The sequence below is a fragment of the Oryctolagus cuniculus genome, chromosome 5, assembly GCF_051225735.1.
Source record: "Oryctolagus cuniculus isolate XC-2025 breed Fujian yellow rabbit chromosome 5, ASM5122573v1, whole genome shotgun sequence".
Classification (NCBI taxonomy): domain Eukaryota; kingdom Metazoa; phylum Chordata; class Mammalia; order Lagomorpha; family Leporidae; genus Oryctolagus; species Oryctolagus cuniculus.
This window is the reverse complement of record NC_142871.1, coordinates 32,599,613-32,618,471: the sequence shown is the minus strand read 5'-3', so window position 1 is coordinate 32,618,471 and position 18,859 is coordinate 32,599,613. Positions and strand designations below refer to the sequence as shown.

Here is an 18,859-nt window from a genome sequence, read left to right as displayed (position 1 = left end):
TGTTTAGGTTTGTTTGTGGCCAGTTCTGCTCACTTCAACACAAAAGCTGGTTTTGTTTTCAGTAGCACCTGACTTACTTCTGTACAGTTTCGAACAGTACAACTTCTGGAAACAGTTGATATAGAGTTTGTTTAGGGAACCAGGTCTATAGCTCACAGAAGCAAGCTCATCACATGGGTAGATTTATATTTTTTTTAATCTCACATTCTTTATTTTAGGCTTAAGTTCTCTCCTAATACCAAAAGGTATCAGCCCCTGTAAAGAGAATATGCCGTACAGAAGGTACTCAAAAATGAAAATAATTTTTATTGACATTTTTTGCATTTAAACCAACCCCAACTTGTAAAATTTTTCAAGTACCATGCCAGCATTGCCAATACAAACTTCACATCCTAACTTTAGTGCTCAGGTAATGTAAAAAAAAAGTGTTAATATGTACTATTTGTAGCCGGCGCCGCGGCTCACTAGGCTAATCCTCCACCTTGCGGCGCCGGCACACCGGGTTCTAGTCCCGGTCGGGGCGCCGGATTCTGTCCCGGTTGCCCCTCTTCCAGGCCAGCTCTCTGCTATGGCCAGGGAGTGCAGTGGAGGATGGCCCAGGTGCTTGGGCCCTGCACCCCATGGGAGACCAGGAAAAGCACCTGGATCCTGGCTCCTGCCATCGATCAGCGCGGTGCGCCGGCTGCAGCGGCGGCCATTGGCGGGTGAACCAACGGCAAAGGAAGACCTTTCTCTCTCTCTCTCTCTCTCACTGTCCACTCTGCCTGTCAAAAAAAAAAAAATATGTACTATTTGTGATATTCATAAATGAATAAGTGAACAGAAAATGAATTTCACAGCTAGAGTTGATTCTTACACAGATCAGGCTGTAAAATCTACTGGAGCACCTTTGTATAACTATTCCAAATGAAAATTTGGGGGGCATAAAACAATAAAAACCAAACAAAAAATGCACTAGTGAATGTCTTTAAATAATGATTTTTAATAATATAAACATCTTAAATAAGCCTAGAACTTCATGACTATGCACATTGTTAGGATTCCCTCCATTTTCCTAAGATGAATTTAGCTAACCTATCTGTAGACTCTTATATTGTGAAATCTAATTTCTGTGATTTCATGTGAAAGACAAACAACCAACCTTATAGGCTACACTCATTAACCTACAGACTACCGTAGAAAGTATACAAAGATTATTAGCTAACTACATTTTATTTTATTTTTGAAGATCTATTTATTTGGAAGACTGAGTTAAAGAGAGAAGGAGAAGGACAGGGAGAGAGAGGGGGAGAGAGGAAGACAGAGAGAAAAAGAGAGAGAGAGAGAGATATCTTTCATCTGCTGGTTCACTCCCCAAAATGTCCACAACAGGTGAGGCTGGGCCAGGCCGAAGTCAGGAGCCTGGAACTCCGTTTGGGTCTCAGTGGGTGGCAGGGGCCCAAATACATGGGCCATCTTCTGCTGGCCATGCATTAGTAGAGAAGAACTGGATTAGAAGTGGAACAGCTGGGACGCAAACTGGTGCTCTTCTGGGAAGCGCCTTCATCACAGGCAGCAGCTTAACCCACTGCACCACAGGACCAGCCCCTATTTCGTTTCTTTGTTATCTGAGCCTATGCTCCCAAAATGCAAGACAAGTCAGGACTAGGGTGAAGAGTGAGGCTTGGACCTCAGGCTCAAAATGTTTAAAGGTATCAAATAACTGAGTAACCAAGACATATCATAAATTAATGTAATTGTTTTTCAAAATCAAAATTAAGACTAAAATGTCAAAAATTTAAATAAAGAACTAAAGATGTGTGTATTCTGTCAAGTTGATGGACTATTTTCTGTTTGACTACAGGGTGAAAATAAGTGATGGCCAAGAGAATCATGCTATTTTCTTCATTGGCTTAAAGTTAAAAATGAATCAAAACTTAATATTTCCAGCTCGTAGTATCATTAGTTCAAGAATATTTTAGACAAAGTTGTAAGTTCAGTGAATGGTAACCATTACTTCCTGTCATCTGCATTTGCCATATGTAACTTAATTGAAATGTCATTATCTTAACTATGGATCTGCTTAAAGTATCATACTACTTGGAAAGCTAAATGGAAGTTAAAAAGGCATAATCTGTAATTCCAATTTGCTATGTTTGTAGCATATTTCCATCATCCAGGGTTATCTTGTTTGCTTCTGATTCTATTATGTAAATACAAGCGTACTGGCAACTATAAGGCAATTTCCTTTCAGTGTTTTAAATCAGAGAACTTTCATGAATATTCAAAAAGAAATAGATCCTCACATGGACATTTCCTTTTAGATTTACCTTGTATATAATGCAGGAATAATTCATTTCACTTTTTTATTGAAGCCGTTTCAAAATTCTCTCTTCCAATTTTTTTAAACTTTTTATTATAAAATAACTTCAAATTTATGGAAAATTTGCAAAAATAGAACATACATATACTCTGTCACCATATGTTCCAGTTGCTACATTTTACAATATTTGCCTTACTGCTGTGTTTCTTTTTCTTAATCACTTAAGAATTTTTTGCATACAACATGCCCCTTCATCTCTAAATAGCTCAGTGTTCTAAGAACAAGGACATTCTTCTGTGTGACCACAGTTCAATTATCAAATTCAAGAAATTTATAGATATAATATTATCTCAAATGTAAGTCCATACTCAGATTTCACAAACTGTCCTAATAATGTCATTTACAGAAAGTTGAATCTGACCTAGGATCCAACGCAGAATCCTGTGTTGCATTTAGGGTACTATCTCTGGTATTCATTATTATGAAATAACACCTGACTCTATCTTTGTCTTTTGTGACATTGACATTTTTCTAAGAGTACAGGCTGATTGTTATGGAGAGTATCCTCTTTCTCGTGTTTCCTCTTTATTGGAGTCAGATGAGCATGTGGGACAGGAAGACTCCATGTGCAATGTGGTATCCTCAGTATATTACATTAGAAGTGCTTGATGCTTCTTTCTTCTGTTATTAGCGATGTTGACTTCGATTACTTAGTGAAACAAGGTGCCCCAGCTATAAATTTCTCCACTAAAAGACTACCCATTTCCCTGTCTCCGACTAATAATTCCTCTGTGGGGATATGCTTTAATAATATGCAATCTCCTTATGCTTTTTAGAGTTTAATTCAGTAATGTTAGTAACCATCAGTGGTCTTGGCCTGAATCAGTTTTTACTATGATGGCCACAAAATGTCAGTTTTCCAACTCTATTCTTTCTTCTACATTTATTGCTTTGCACACTGCAAGGGAGAGCTTTCTTTTCTCCTTATTCTCTACTTGCTTATCAACACTGTCTCATTGGTTCTTATTTCAGGCAATGATTTATATAATCTATCCTTCCATTATTCGTTTTGAGGCTCAAATTTTCCCATGTTTGCTCAGAGGGACTCCTGAAAATGATCTCTTCTGTTATTTTTAAGTGACCACATCCTATTTCAAGTTCTCCCTTATCTTCTGGCATAACAAGATGTCACAGCTCATCTGGTCCATTTCCTGTCCTGGTTTTAGAATTGCCCGTTTCACCAGGCAATCTGGTTCCTTTTAGCACGAATAAGTATTTAGAAAATGAAATCTGGGTGTTAGATGTTCTCATTGCTGCCAAGGTGGTGTTGCTGCACTTTGAAGTTATAGTGCATTTCCAACTGTGTCTACATTGTACCTGACCCATTAGCAGCATTTGGTCCTGATGAGCACACTTTCCTTCTTGCACGATCTTCAGTAGACCTCCAGGAAATGATGCTGTCTTGGTTTTCCTCCAGCTTCAGGAGATACTCTTTTCTTGGTCTCTTTTAACTTCCTCTGCTCTTCTCTGTTCCATTCTAAAGTTGAAGGCCTCCAGAACTCAGGCTTGTCTGTCTCATTCACATCTACAATTACTCCCTAGGTATCCTCAACAATTCTCAAATTTCTATCTAGCCCAGTCTTCTCCCTCAAGCTCTGGGTTTTATATCCCCTTATTTTTCCCTTGACATCTTTGCCTGGAGTTCCAGTCAACACCCAATGTTGCATATACAAATTGAACTACTCCAGACCTGGTCCACCTGTAACCTTTCCCATCTCAGGTGATGGAGGCTTCATCCTCCCAGAAACTTGGAGCTATCCAAAATATATTTAGAAGCCCAACATAACACCTCCCTCCACTGCTATCCCCATGACTTGAGCAGCCATCACCGTGTCTGGGTTATTGCAATAGTCTTTCAGCAGGCCCCACTGTATCAAACAGAAGCCACACTTGCTTCAAACAGAAGCCACACTGAGCATCCTTTACATGTAAGTGTGCTCGATTCACTCTTCCACTCAAAACTCTGCAGGGCTTGCCATGTCACTTTGAGTAAAGCCCAAGACCTTACAGTGGCCTACCTGCCACACCCCTGTACATTTGCAATGCCACTTTGCTGTGAGACCTCATCTCTCACACTCCCCTTTCTTCTTCTCCCCTCTACAATGAACTTACTCTGCTCAATCCATAAGCCAGCACCCCAGGCTTCTTTCAACCCTTGATAGTTATTCAAATCAGTCCCTCTGGACAGAAGATATTTCCCTAGATATATGCTATGCCAACTCCCTCATTTCCTTCAAGTTTTGACCAAATTATACGTACTCATGAGACCAATGCTGACTCCCCCCAACATAGAACTCCTGAAAACCTGTTCTTTGCTTGCCTTTTTTCCTTCACTACTTTTATTACCTTTTTTTAAGAAAATGTATTTTTAAGACATTTATTTATTTGAAAGGCAAATAAACATTTATTTATTTGAAAGGCAAAACAGAGACAGAGCGAGAGAGAGGTCTTCCATTCACTGATTCACTCCCCAGATGGCCACAGCAGCCAGTGCTAGGCCGATCTGAAGCCAGGAGCCACAAGCTTCTTCCAGGTCTCCTACATGGGTGCGGGGCCTAAGCACTTGAACCATCCTCTGCTGCTTTCCCAGGTGCATTAGCAGGAAGTGGAATTGGAAGTGGAGCAGACAGGACTCAAACCCATGCCTACATTGGATGCCTGGGCCACTGGCAGAGGCTTAACCCACTATGATACAATGCTTGCCCCACCTTTATCACTCTTTAGTACATTGAGTAATTTACTCATTTTTTGTGTGGATTGTTCATTGTCAATCTCTCTGCTGGAATATAAGTTCCATGAGGGTGGGAAGCTAGGCTTTGCTTGCTGAAGTATGTAGAACTACAACATCTAGAACATATCCAGGGTAGTCACTCAATTTCTCTGATGAATTAATGATCCACTTTATTACTTTGGTTTAATAAACTAATGGAAATAGGTGCAAACCCACCAGTAAAATGACATACAGCATTTTTAGCCTTGAAGTCTCCTGAACATAACATCAGCTGTACTCTGTTTATCTCTGCAGATACTCATGAACCCTTGATCCATTTTAAAATAAAAATAGTCTTAATCAGGTCGCGTTTCCAGAGAACAGTAGGTTTTGCCAGCCCTGAATTATGCCTTTGCATGCATAATACAGCCTAAGTCATCTCTGATTCTGGTCATTCACTGCCAGCAGAGAGTGCCAACTGTTTCCTCTGCTTCTGGCATGCATTGTGACTTTGAGTTTCATAGAGGGAAAGGGGAGATGGGAGAAGGGACGACAGAAACCAAAATTACTTTGCATATGAGCTGTTGGTTTTCCTACTAGACTGTTAAATTGACAGCAGATGTCACTCACTTGGCCCTAGAGGGAGTCGTAGAATTTCAGCCGGGATACAACACACCTTGATAGACATCCAGATAAGGTGCTTGGGGTATTTCTGGACAATCACCGCAATGTCCGCAGTCATCTTTTAAAAGGTACGTGTGACATAAGCATTGAAACCTCTCTCTTGACGAGGTGAGGCTTCGTGGCTACCAGCACAAGAGAGTGCACTCCATTAGACAGCAAACATCCACTCTGCTAGATCGTTTCTGTGCTAAAATGATCTGTTCCTTCACCGGTGATGTCTCTGGGACATTAGGAAACCTTCTCAGGTTTAAACTGGTATTTTCACAACTCCTCTATCCAAGTGGAATTCATCAGACTAGAGACAGAGCAGGAAGAGAACTTGATCTAAATTTTGGAGTCTCGGTTCTAATATAGCAGAAAAAAAGCATAACCACTCCTTCCAAATGCAGACTGAAGTGTGTGAGTTTCACTGTCTAAGGATATCAGCATCGTTAAGAAGAAAATGAAGTTTTAAATTCCGAAACTCATGCCTTCCAAAATTATACTCGGAAGTATCTTGAAATTTTATAAATGTAATGTATAAGAAATATCATTTATAGTCTAGAATAACTTCAAATACAGAGCTAAATAGGCCATACTTAAGAAAGTACTGAAAGCATATTTTAAATTCCTCTGTTTTTAATACCTTATATTTCTACATAGAGGAAAAATAATAGGCTTTCTTAAATATATAAAATTCTGAATTCGATTACTTTCCACAGATACAACACACTCAGGGGAAATTGGCACCAAGAAAAAGGTGAAAAGACTGTTAAGCTTTCAGAGATACTTCCATGCGTCAAGGCTGCTTCGTGGAATTATACCACAAGCACCTCTCCACCTTCTGGATGAAGACTACCTGGGACAAGCAAGGGTAAGCCACTTCCCTCGGTCTCCCTACAGCAGGCCACGGCTGAGAACACGAGCTTCATTGGATACATCGGGGTTGAGTCTTGCTCTTCCACAAGGAAATCTGTGACTCTGAGTCGACTAGTTAGTCAATACATCTGAACTTTTATCCTCAAATACAAAATGAAGCTAATAGAAATACCCACCTAGTAGGGACCCCACAAGGGGGGATGAAACAAAGCCAGTTTGCAAACTGAATGTATTCATGCCCAGCACGTTTAGCTGTTTTCATTTTGATCAATGTGCCAAAAATTTGCACAACACTTAAAAAAGTAAAAATTTGGTCTGTAGATTACTAATAAGGGAATAACTAAAATTTTTCATCCAATTATCTTGTTATAATACACTGAAATAACCTAATGATTATCAACACAAATCCTCTTTCATGTTAGTATAGTGCATTATCATTTTTATCATTTTAATTTATTCAAATAATTTTTTAAAGATTTATTTTATTTATTTGAAAGGCAGAGTGACAAAGAGGGAGATACAGAGAGAGAGAGAGAGAGAGAGAGAGAGAGAGATCTTCCATCTACTGTTCACTCCCCAAATGGCTGCAATAGCCAGGACTGGGCCAGGCTGAAGCCAGGGGCAAGGAACCCCATCTGCGTCTCCCATATGGGTGGCTGGGGCCCAAGAATTTGGGCCACTTTCTGATGCTTTCCCAGGTGCATTAGCAGGGAGCTAGACCACAAGTGTAGCAACAGGACTCAAATAGGTGCTCCGATATAAGGTGCCCATGTCCCAGGTAGCAGCTTAACCCACCACACCACAATGCCAGCCACCATTCAAATAATTTTAATAACAATTACAATTATTTTTGCAATAAATTTATCTTCTGATTCAGGGTAGAAATTATTGTGTGACCATCTACACAAAGTTTTCAGATTACTGCTAACCCAGACCATCAAAGGCATTTAAATTTCCAGATTAAACGGCCCAATTGAAGCAGAAGTGAAAGCTAGTATTTTATAGCCAATGCTAAGTAATATTGTGATCTCTACTTAGCATTAAGAAATGCATGTGGCACTAGTAAAATATACCAGGAAGAAATACGCAGCAGGTAAACTGTACTTGGCTGTGAATTCTGAAGTAACCTGAATGAGCGGAGTTGCTCAGTCTTCTTTGCAGTCTTTGAAATTTTGGTCTCACAAATCCCCACTACTCATCTTTTATAAAAATATACTGAAAAAGTCCTGTAGTACAATTTGCTATGTAAAAATGTAATTGGCTTTCAGGAATTTATATCAGGAAAAGTGTTTAGTGGCTACAATAACAGTTGGGTACTTCTGTAATGTGATTTCTAAAGACCATTAAAGCTTTTATAGCTTGAGGGGGAAAAAAGTGAGCAGCAGGTACCATCAGAATCAATTCCCAATAGCAGGTCTACAAGAGGGCGAAGAAGGCCCTCCTTCTAACACCCGCAGGGTGTCAGCCCGGGTGAATGTTTGTTTATTGAGAGGAGAGCATAGTCCTGCTCTCCCAGCACTGGAGCATCAAGGACAGAGCACTCTTAGTGCTTTCTCTCCTCCAAGCAGCCCCAGCTCAGGAAAGGGGATGTTGAGATGCTAACGGAAAGAACAGACTGAAAGTCTGGGTATCAGAGGTCAGCTACTGTGTCTGCCTTTGGTAGCCTGTGACTGGGTCAGCAGCTCACTCAACCTAGACCTCAACAGTAACCTGTTAACCCTTCACTTTTCTGATGCGTTGTGAAGGTCTTTGTGTGTCACGCCTAGATATCTGGATTTTAGCATAAGACAGAGGGAAGCCCAGGGTGACACGGCTTAATGAGCCAGAACTCAACTTGAGTCACTGACTCCGAGGAGAAGAGGTGCAGTGTGAGGACCTGTAGTGAGAATAGAATCGACAACTACAACTTTGCATCTAAACTCAGGCCAGCGCCATCCAATCCTAGCATGAAGCATTTTACAAAAGAAAGATACATCAGTAAGCCTGCATTGGACAGGGGGTCTTTAAATTGTCTAATATCTTCAACAACTCACCCATCAGTTTCTTACAGTGGTTAATTTCCCATTCAGCCCACACAAAGCAGAGTAATATGCTCTGCAACCATTTTCATTCCATTTCTTTAAATGTGTTGTGAATCTTCTCTCTTAAAGGTGTAGTGGTTTGGAATGCAGTCTTTACTGAACTGCAGCTTAACTAAACGAAACTTACATGTGCTGCTGATTCTTATCCACTGTTCTGAGCACTTTAGATGTATTTCCTTATTTACTTCTTCCAGCAACCCTCTGAAGTAAATAATACTATCAGCCACATTTTTCAAATTAAGAAACGGAGATCCAGAGAAATTAAGGAATTTGCCCAGGGTCCCACAGCTGCGAAGAGATGTGGCTATCATTAGATTAGGTGGTTTAACTCTGGAACCTGCCCTTGAATACTGTTGTTAGTGAGTAGAGTAACATTTGCTTGACTACAGCGAGTTGTACATGGAGTCGTTTGCTGCTATTCTCTGCTTTCTAATTGTTTAATTCACTGTGTCGCAGAATAGATGTTTGTGTCTCCTGTGTGATTCATTTGAACACTGTTTTGTGTTTGCCTTTTCAGCATATGCTCTCCAAAGTGGGAATGTGGGACTTTGACATTTTCTTATTTGATCGCTTGACAAATGGTAAGTTACCCCAAAGAATTCTCACTGAAATACACACCGTAGAGTGGGATTAATTTCATGAAAAGAGAAATGTATTTTTGAATACTGTTACTCTCCTTGACTTCTTTATCTAGTCGAGTAAGTCTGACAGCACACAAGAAGGAGCAGGGTATATGGGGAAAACTAATTCCAATGAAGAATAAGGACTGAATTTGGGTTTAGCATATTAAGACAATATTCTTCTGACCTTGATGATCCCAAAAGAATTTGGAAACCAAAGACCAGATTCTTTCCTTACAGAATACTTTGGCCTTATCCATAAGTAGGAAGTTCACTGTTAGTCGATAAAAGCTGGAAACACTAAAGCACTTGTGATCAGCCTTGTCTCCCGCAGTGCAGGGGCTTGTGCAGTTTTATTACGTGAGCTAAGTGCACCCCTTTGCAGGTAGTACTCAAATACGTTTGGTGCCATCAGAAGAATATGACTCCTAAGGAGAAACTTGGCTTCGGCTGAAGGAAAAAATAAACATTCTCATTGGTTTCACCTTTTAAATTTGTGTGCCTATAAAAGCCTTCCTTAAGGAAATAATAAAATTCTATTATATTTCCATCTTCCCATTAAATAAATGCTGATAAGTTTAGGAAGCCAAAGGCTGACATCACTAGTAATGCTGCCCTTGGTGTGTCCTGTCATCTACCAGACGTGTGCTTTTAAGTCATTATGGATGGTTTTCTCGCTGTTCTGTTATTTGGCAAACAATACGCCATTAAGGTTACAACCTACGACCACGAAATGGAGTTTTACGTTGTGGAAAGCTAACCAGGCCATATCAGAAAGGGTCCCATAAGCTGGTATTTCACTTTGCTTAGTTTAACTGAGAAATGGATCCTGATAAATGAAATTAACTCTAAACAAAAGAACACATTAATTGGCATTTGTTTCTTTTTAGAAGAGTATAATCATGACTTTCCTAAAAATAGGAAATGAACACATTCCAAGGATTTTACTTTATTAATTAGCATTCAGTAACATTCTACAATGAGAGCAAAGGAGAATTAAAAGAATCACACACAGCAAGGAATGCTGGGATGAATTTATAAATAACTACAAAACTGGGAGGGGAAAGTCAACTGTATAGCCACCTGATTTCATTTCCAAGTCTATGGACGAGAATCATGTGCAGTGCTATCAACTGTCTCTAACTTAGAGAGCTGTGGAAACAGCTCAATGACAATCACATTTGCAGAGACCCATGGAATCATGTACCCTAGAAGACTATGCTTAGAAAACACCTATTTTTCCATAAAAGACACTCAGTCATCTAGTCCATTCTGAAGTCCTAAACTCTGTAATAATACTTCTAAAATTCAAAATCATTATTCTTAAATAAACAGTATTTCTTGAATGTTTGCAAGTTATTATAGCTTCAATTTTATATCTGTGCTGCCTTTGAGTTTTAAAATATCTGTAGTCACATCTTCACTTGGGTGATTTTCCGTAGAAAGAATAGATGGTGACTATTAAACAAGATGGTTAAGCAAGTTGGATACTGCTGTCAATATAAGAGTCAATTGGAAGTGATTTAAGCCATATTTCAAGTGAATGTTAACTGTCTTTTAAAAGTACACATACAGCCAGCACCGTGGCTCAATAGGTTAATCCTCCGCCTTGCGGCGCCGGCACACGGGGTTCTAGTCCCAGTCGGGGTGCCAGATTCTGTCCCGGTTGCCCCTCTTCCAGGCCAGCTCTCTGCTGTGGCCAGGGAGTGCAGTGGAGGATGGCCCAAGTGCTTGGGCCCTGCACCCCATGGGAGACCAGGAGAAGCACCTGGCTCTTGCCATCAGATAAGCGCGGTTCACTGGCCGCAGCACCCTGGCCGCGGCGGCCATTGGAGGGTGAACCAACGGCAAAGGAAGACCTTTCTCTCTGTCTCTCACTGTCCACTCTGCCTGTCAAAAAAAAAAAAATTAAAAGTACACATACAGCCACACACACATATTCCTGACACTTTAGTAGGCAAATTCACTCTCCTTTTTTTAAGATTTATTTATTTATTTATTTGAAAGGCAGAGTTACAAAGAGACAGAGAGGGAGAGACAGAAAGAGAGATCTTCCATTTGCTGTTCACTCCCCAAATGTCCACAACAGCCAGGGCTAGGCCAGGCTGAAGCCAGGAGCCAGGAGTTTCTTCCAGGTCTCCCACGTGGGTGGCAGGGACCCAAGCACTTAAGCCATACTCCTCTGTTTCCCCAGGCACATTAGCAGGAAGCTGGATCAGAAATGGAACAGGCAAGTCTCAACCCAGTGCCCAAATGGAATGCTGGCATCGCAGGCTGCAGCTTTATCCACTCCCCCGCAATGCCAGTCCCTACTTCTTACTGTTAGTGTGTTCTTTGTCTATAGCATGGGAAGAAGATCTGAGATAGTTTTATCTGTACAAATGGAAAATACCTAGACTGGATCATAGTTGTATAGCATCCATACTTGAATAATTTCACATCTAAAAGGAGAAAAAATGATTCCATTAGCGAAATCTCAGTTCAGAGACTTTGGATCTTATTGTCAATTTTGTTATTTTGGTGATGATAAAAATGAATTAAAATAGGATACTCTTTTCCTACAGGAAACAGCCTGGTAACACTACTGTGCCACCTCTTCAATACCCATGGACTCATTCACCATTTCAAGTTAGACATGGTAACCTTACACAGGTTTTTAGGTAAGTCCTTTTTTCCATATGCCTAACCCTACGTCTGTGAAGAATGTACCATTTTTTAATATGAGGTGACAAGAACCATAGCATGATGGATAAAGGCATCAAATTAACTTTAAATGATATAATCTTCATTTTTTAAAATATGGCTTACCCATTTTAAATGATTAAAATCGTCCTTATTTGATCAATTACATCTACAATGGGTTAAGGCTATCTAGAGAAAACTATCACATATATAGATAGCATACGTAGATATCAATAATGATACTGATCTGCTCATATATTAACAAAACCCCACAGGTATGCCTCAACTAACTCTAATCTGAACATGAATTGTTGAACATCTTCAATAGACCTTTGTAAAAAATAGTAACTATCATTTGTGTAGTGCCCAGCAAGGGCAAAGTGCTTTTGGTAAGTTCTTTCTAAGAATCTAAATGAATGTGCAAGTTGGATGTTTTTGTTGCCATTTGGCCCAGAGTTAAGGAGAGATGCAAAGAGCTTTCATCAGTTGCCCAAAACCAGTGGTTCCTAAGTGGCAGAACCTCAGTTCAAGTCCGGGTGCATCCGACATGAAGATCCACCATTGTTCCACTTGACTCTACCGTGGCCCTTTGTCAAAAAGCAGCCCAGTTCTTCGTTGACTTTGTTCACATTCTTCTTTATTTGTCAGTGAATTCTCCAGGGCGCATTTCTAATCACGCGAGGGCTTCCCTTTGCTGCTAAGCAGTTGCTGTCTTTCTTTGGATTTGGAAGCTCACTTGACGTCATCAAGAGTGAAATAACAGTGACGAGGGTAATAATAGCAGCCACAGCAGCCAGACATACATAGTGGCTACATCTATGAGGAACTCTTCGCATTTAATCCTTACAGAATCCCCATTTCATACAGATGGTAACTGAGGAAACTTGCAATTAAGTCACTTGGCCAATAGAGATAATAAGTAATGGAGCCAGGGTTTCAAGGTAATTGTAAAATAAATATGCTGAATAAAAAGTGTATGGGGCAGAAATATTTGAAACCTGCCACTACATGGCTCATTTCCAGGAATCCAAATAACCTCAATCTGATTGCATCTTAACTGAGCAAAATAATAGCCGTGAATAGGGCCAAAAATTTTTTTTGTTTTGCCTGAAGAGGGAGGTACAGATACAGATACTTTGGATACATGCATTACTCAGAGAACTTGTGAACTCTTGACAGCCGAATTAACACCAGAATCCCAAACCAGCTTCACAGCATGGGCTGAGAGAGTATGTCTACACTCGCAAATACAGCCCATTGCATCCTGAGCAATGTGTTGTTTGTTTGGTTATTAGCTAAAGCAGGCTAGTTAGTAGCAAACCAAAATGGCCTTGCCTGTTTTTCTACTTACTTCCCACAGTGCTCTAAACTTTGCATTAGATTGGAGGAGTAGAAAAGATGACACTGACTTGAATAAGGTCGAAATAAATGCGAAGAGTCCTTGGCTGGATCAATACAGTACATTGGCTTTCCCCCTGAAGAAGCCGGAGACGTGCTTCAATCAGTATTTTCTATGCAATTCTTTGGATATCAGTAGTTGGATGCAACCAGGGTCTTCCAAAGGAAACCTTATTTGTGTCGTATCATTCATAAATGGCAGCAAGCTTAAATTATTAAACTATAGTGTGAAATAAAGTTGTCCTTCTCCTATGTATTTATTTTCTGCAATGAATGAGAGCATTCATGAATGCTACAAAGGGTTGATTTATGAAGGAGGTGAGAAATCCCCAGGGCCTCACAAATCCTTTTGGCCTTTCTCCCCTCTCCTCTCCCCTCCTCCCCACTGAAAACAGTCAGCAGAACTGCCAGGCTTGCACACCGTGCGCACTTTGAAAGGATCCCCAGGCTGTGCATTTCGGAGGCACAGATATTTTTAAGCCAAAAGCCCCCTCTGTCAATCTGAGCTAATATGCCGTTCCTGTTTTGGTTTTAGCTGAGTTATCTGTTTACCTTCTAGTCATGGTTCAGGAAGATTACCACAGTCAAAACCCGTATCACAATGCTGTCCACGCAGCCGACGTCACCCAGGCCATGCACTGCTACCTGAGAGAACCAAAGGTAAGCGGAGCTCCAGCTGCTTCCTCAGCCAGCTGGAAAGGCCAAGTCAACTGCCTGCAAGGCCCCGATCACCCGTGTATCTGAATATCTGCGTTATGAATCATTCACAACCTGAATGAATAAGTCATAGAAAATGAATTAATAATTGAATGAATGAATAATTTATATGAAAGTTCCAGTATAAGTTCTGGAAATCTTATCATATTCATTAAAACTATGTGAATTTTATGAGGTATCCTTTTGCATTTTGTGTATTTTCAAGGCTGTATTAGGACAAAACAACTCTCTCTGTATCAATCTGTACCTTGGAAATCTTAACCAGTCCCAACAATAAACTCTTTTGCCTTGAACCCTTGCCACAAACAGCGCCAGCACTGAGCCTCACGGAGAGAAGTCTTCTACCTCATGGTTTTCAATCAACAAATGCAATGAAAACATCTCAAAGTTCAGTCTCCACTTCCTGCTGAGCCAAGTGGACATCCTGATTCAGGGCCCAAGAAAACTTATGAATGTCGCAGACCTCTTAGCATGCATATTCTGAAGCATAAACCAATGCAACATTCTTAGCCATATAAAATTTAGTTGGTAGAATCTACATTTTCTTAAAGGTTTTTCAAAAGGTTCATTCCAAGTATGCAAGGCAATCAGATTTAACATCCACTGAATATACAGCTACTGTAGCCCCAACCACTGAATAGACGAAGATATATCAAAAAGTTTGTGTTTTGCGGAAAAATTGAAATAAAAGACAAATTTATTTTGGTGCAAAAACATTTTGCAATCCATTCTTAATTTTTTCATGAACTTTTTGAAGAATTCTTGATTTGATTGGATTTCAGGTTTCTGCACCCAAATAAGCTTTTCATTTACTTATATTTTCTATGAACTCTTTGAAGTACCCTTGTACAAATACTAAACAATCATTCCCAATACAAAGCTGGGTAGATGCCTCATCGCTATAAAATATCCCACAGACCTTAATGGTTCTGTTTGTGAATCTCTATGTAATCCAAAAGTTATAATACTTGTGTACTATATAATTATAATTTAAAGTTAGCACTCGATTCGTATTTTTTTTTAATTTATTTGAGAGGTAGAGTTACAGACAGAGAAAAGAGAGATTGAAAGAGAGAAAGAGACACAGAGAGAAAGACAGAGAGAGAAGGTCTTCCATCTGCTGGTTCACTTCCCAAATGGCCAGGACCTTCTTCCAGGTCTCCCACATAGGCGCAGGGGCCCAAGCACTTGGACCATCTTCAACTGCTTTCCCAGGCCATAGGAGAGAGCTTTATCGGAAGAGGAGCAGCCGGGACTTGAACCAGCGCCCAAATGGGATTGTGGCGCCGCAGGTGGAGGCTTAGCCCACTGGGCCACAGTGCCGGCCCCTAGATTCGGTTTTTTGTGTTTTTTTTTTGTTTTGTTTTTTTTGACAGGCAGAGTGGACAGTGAGAGAGAGAGACAGAGAGAAAGGTCTTCCTTTGCCGTTGGTTCACCCTCCAATGGCCGCCGCGGCCGGCGCGCTGCGGCCAGCGCACCGCGCTAATCCGATGGCAGGAGCCAGGAGCCAGGTGCTTTTCCTGGTCTCCCATGGGGTGCAGGGCCCAAGCACCTGGGCCATCCTCCACTGCACTCCCTGGCCACAGCAGAGAGCTGGCCTGGAAGAGGGGCAACCGGGACAGAATCCAGCGCCCCAACCGGGACTAGAACCCGGTGTGCCAGCGCCGCTAGGTGGAGGATTAGCCTAGTGAGCCACGGCGCCGGCCTAGATTCGGGTTTTCATACTTGCTTTTCTAGCTAACAAAAAAATCAGATTCTCACACATTCCTTCACTATTTCTTGCACATTGGAGAAATATGTGAAGTTTGTGACTCACTCTACTTCTTTCAAGGAAGTGACAATGATATAGTAAACAGTTCAAATATACAAATAATTTTGTTAAAGATTGATTTGAAGGTACGGTTACAGAGAGAGAGAGAAACAGAGAGACAGACAGACATCTTCCATCAGCTAGTTCACTCCCCAAATGGCCATAGCAGCCCAGGCCAAAGCTGGGCACCTGGAACTCCACCTAGGTCTCTCACGTAGGTGGCAGAGGCCCAAGGACTTGGGCCGTCTTCCACTGCTTTCCCAGGCACATTAGCAGGGAGCTAAATTGGAAGAGGAGCATCAGGACTCGAACCTGCATTGATATGGAGTGCCAGTGTTATAGGCAGTAGCTTAACCTACTGTGCCACAACACCAGCCCCCAAATATACAAATTTTTTAATATGTTCTTCACTTTGTGTTCAGCTTTCAAATCATTTGCAACTGTCTCTGGGAGCAAGGCTAATTTCAGGCTCAGTCTTCTCCCCATACAGCATAAGAATATTGCCGACAAGAATGCCATTACTGGGGCCAGCATTGTGACATAATGGCTTAAGCCGCTGCCTGCAATGCCAGCCTCCCATATGGGTACCAGTTCAAGTCCTGGCTGCTCCACTTCCAATCCAGCTCCCTGTTAATGTGCCTGGGAAAGCAGTGGAGGATGGCCCAAGTCCTTAGGCCCCTGCCACCTATGTGGGAGACTTGGATGAAGCTCCTGACTCCTGGCTTTGGCTTGGCCCAGCCCTGGCCATTGTGGCCATTTGGATATTGAGCCAGTGGATGGAAGATCTCTCTCTATATATATGTGTGTGTGCATGTGTGTGTGTGTGTATCTCCCTCTCCTTTCCTCTGCCTGTAGTTCTGTCTTTCAAATAAATAAAACAAAATAAATCTTAGGGGAAAAAAAGAATGCCATTACAGTAATGAAACAAACAGCAACAGCAGCAAGAGGAGAGGGAGTACCTGAAGGCTCTGCGCCATTTGAATTCACTCAGTGACTTCACACGGAGCCTTTTTTCTCCTCTCCCCCCTACAATTCCATGTGAGCCTCACCTCACTGAATGCTGGTGAGGGTACAGGTCTGACTGACAAGCCTGAACAGTGCCACAGTCATTCATTCTGTTTGGTTTAGCCAGAAGCGCTAACCTATTCATGGAAACACCCATCTCCCAATCTGATTTCTCCATAGCTTGCCAGCTTCCTCACACCTCTGGACATCATGCTGGGACTGCTGGCGGCGGCAGCACATGATGTTGATCACCCTGGAGTGAACCAGCCATTTCTGATCAAAACGAACCACCACCTTGCTAACCTGTATCAGGTAAGGGAGCCCAGCTGGGAGCCAGACACAGTATAGTCAACTGCCTTGGGCCCGGAGCTCAAGCCTGAATCTTAGCCTTGGAGGCTCAGGGTCAGCCTCTCTCATAGAGACCACATCCAAAGAGTGTGGCCTCGATATCCATGCAGCATATCCCCCGTGGGAGATTAAATGGATTACAAGGATGTCCAAAGTGAGTTTTGACTGGAAAAAATGTGAGTGACTATCCTGAGAACCCCCAAATAGGTTTTCTATTCCTGTCAATTCTGACTTTATCAAATGTCTTTTATTAGACAAATGGAATCAATCAGTAAGGCTTCCATAATTCTCATCATCAAATAAATAATTTCAATTAAATTTGAGAGTAACTACTGCTATTGAACAATTTGTACATAAAACTGAGATCATAAAATGTTTCTTTGACATGTAGTGTATTAATAACATGTAGTGAATTCTCATTTAAACAGAAAATATACCAGATATTAAAGAAAGACATAAAAATAAAAAATAGATGGGAATTTCATTAATGGTGGAAAATTAAGTACTCACTGCCAATGAACAAAAATGGATTTTCAAAAAAAAGACACTCCAATCCATGTTATTCAGATAGCAAAGATTTTCTCAGAAAAATAAATTCCTTACTCACTGAGGTGCAGATAATTTTTAATAATTTTTGTTTCAATCTCTTCATTTAAAGTCAACATTGCAATAAACCAAATTTTGTAATTTCTTCAATGCCATGCATAGTCTTGTATATTTTTAATTAACAACTATATATTGCTCCTATCAACTGATACACCGGAATCTAGGAGTACAAACATGAATGGAACCCAATTTCTGACTTTAAGCATTTGTTCAAACTCAGGTGTTCTTTTCTTTTTTTAAAGACTTATTTATTTATTGATTTGAAAGGCAGAGTAACAGAGAGACAGAGGGAGGCAGAGAAAGAGATCTTACATCTTTTAGTTCACTTCCCAAGTGGCAGCATGGGCAGGATCTGGCCTGCTCTGTCACCAGGAACCAGGAGCTTCTTCCAGGACTCCCATGTGGGTGCAGGGGCCAAGGACTTGGGCCATCCTCCATTGTTTTCCCAGGCCCATTAGGAGGTAGCTGGATGGGAAGTAGAGCCTCTGGGATTTGAACGGCACCCATATGGGATGCTGGTGCCACAGACGGCGGCTTTACCCACTATGCCACAGAGCCAAAAATACAGATCTTCAAAATGAGTAAAATCCAAGCCAACTTAATCCTAGCTTACCAGGTATTTGATCAGTTAGTGAAAGGTACACTATAAATATAAATTTTTAAAAAAATTAGAGTAAATACCTGTGCTGGCTTTTGTATCCAAAGATGTTACTGCAATAAAGTGAGCTATTATTCTTTCCAGCAATGAATTTATCCACCTGTAGTGTCAGGCCTAGTCCCAAGTAGGAAAGAGAGGATCCTTTTGATACTGACTAGGGAAAACCCTTCAAGGTGGGAGTGTGGGCGGGAGGAAGGGTGGGATGGAGAGTATCACTATGTTCCTGAATCTTTCAATATGAAATACATGCAATTTGTATACCTTAAATAAATTTAAAAAAAAATCTTCAAGGTACTATTTTCATCAGTCATCTGCTTATC

At 41.0% G+C, this 18,859-nt stretch overlaps 1 protein-coding gene across 5 annotated transcripts in view; it reads left to right on the top strand.

Annotated features, from left to right (window-relative positions):
• The window catches only part of PDE7B (phosphodiesterase 7B), a 380,291-nt gene that overhangs the window by 324,772 nt on the left and 36,660 nt on the right, over positions 1 to 18,859 (top strand). For all 5 annotated transcript variants that reach the window (XM_089332644.1, XM_089332645.1, XM_008263552.5 and 2 more), the window contains 5 exons: positions 6,458 to 6,609; positions 9,213 to 9,276; positions 11,880 to 11,975; positions 13,955 to 14,055; positions 17,108 to 17,239. In XM_089332644.1, coding sequence (XP_089188770.1) covers positions 6,458 to 6,609; positions 9,213 to 9,276; positions 11,880 to 11,975; positions 13,955 to 14,055; positions 17,108 to 17,239 — 545 coding nt within the window. The remainder of the gene's footprint in view (positions 1 to 6,457; positions 6,610 to 9,212; positions 9,277 to 11,879; positions 11,976 to 13,954; positions 14,056 to 17,107; positions 17,240 to 18,859) is intronic.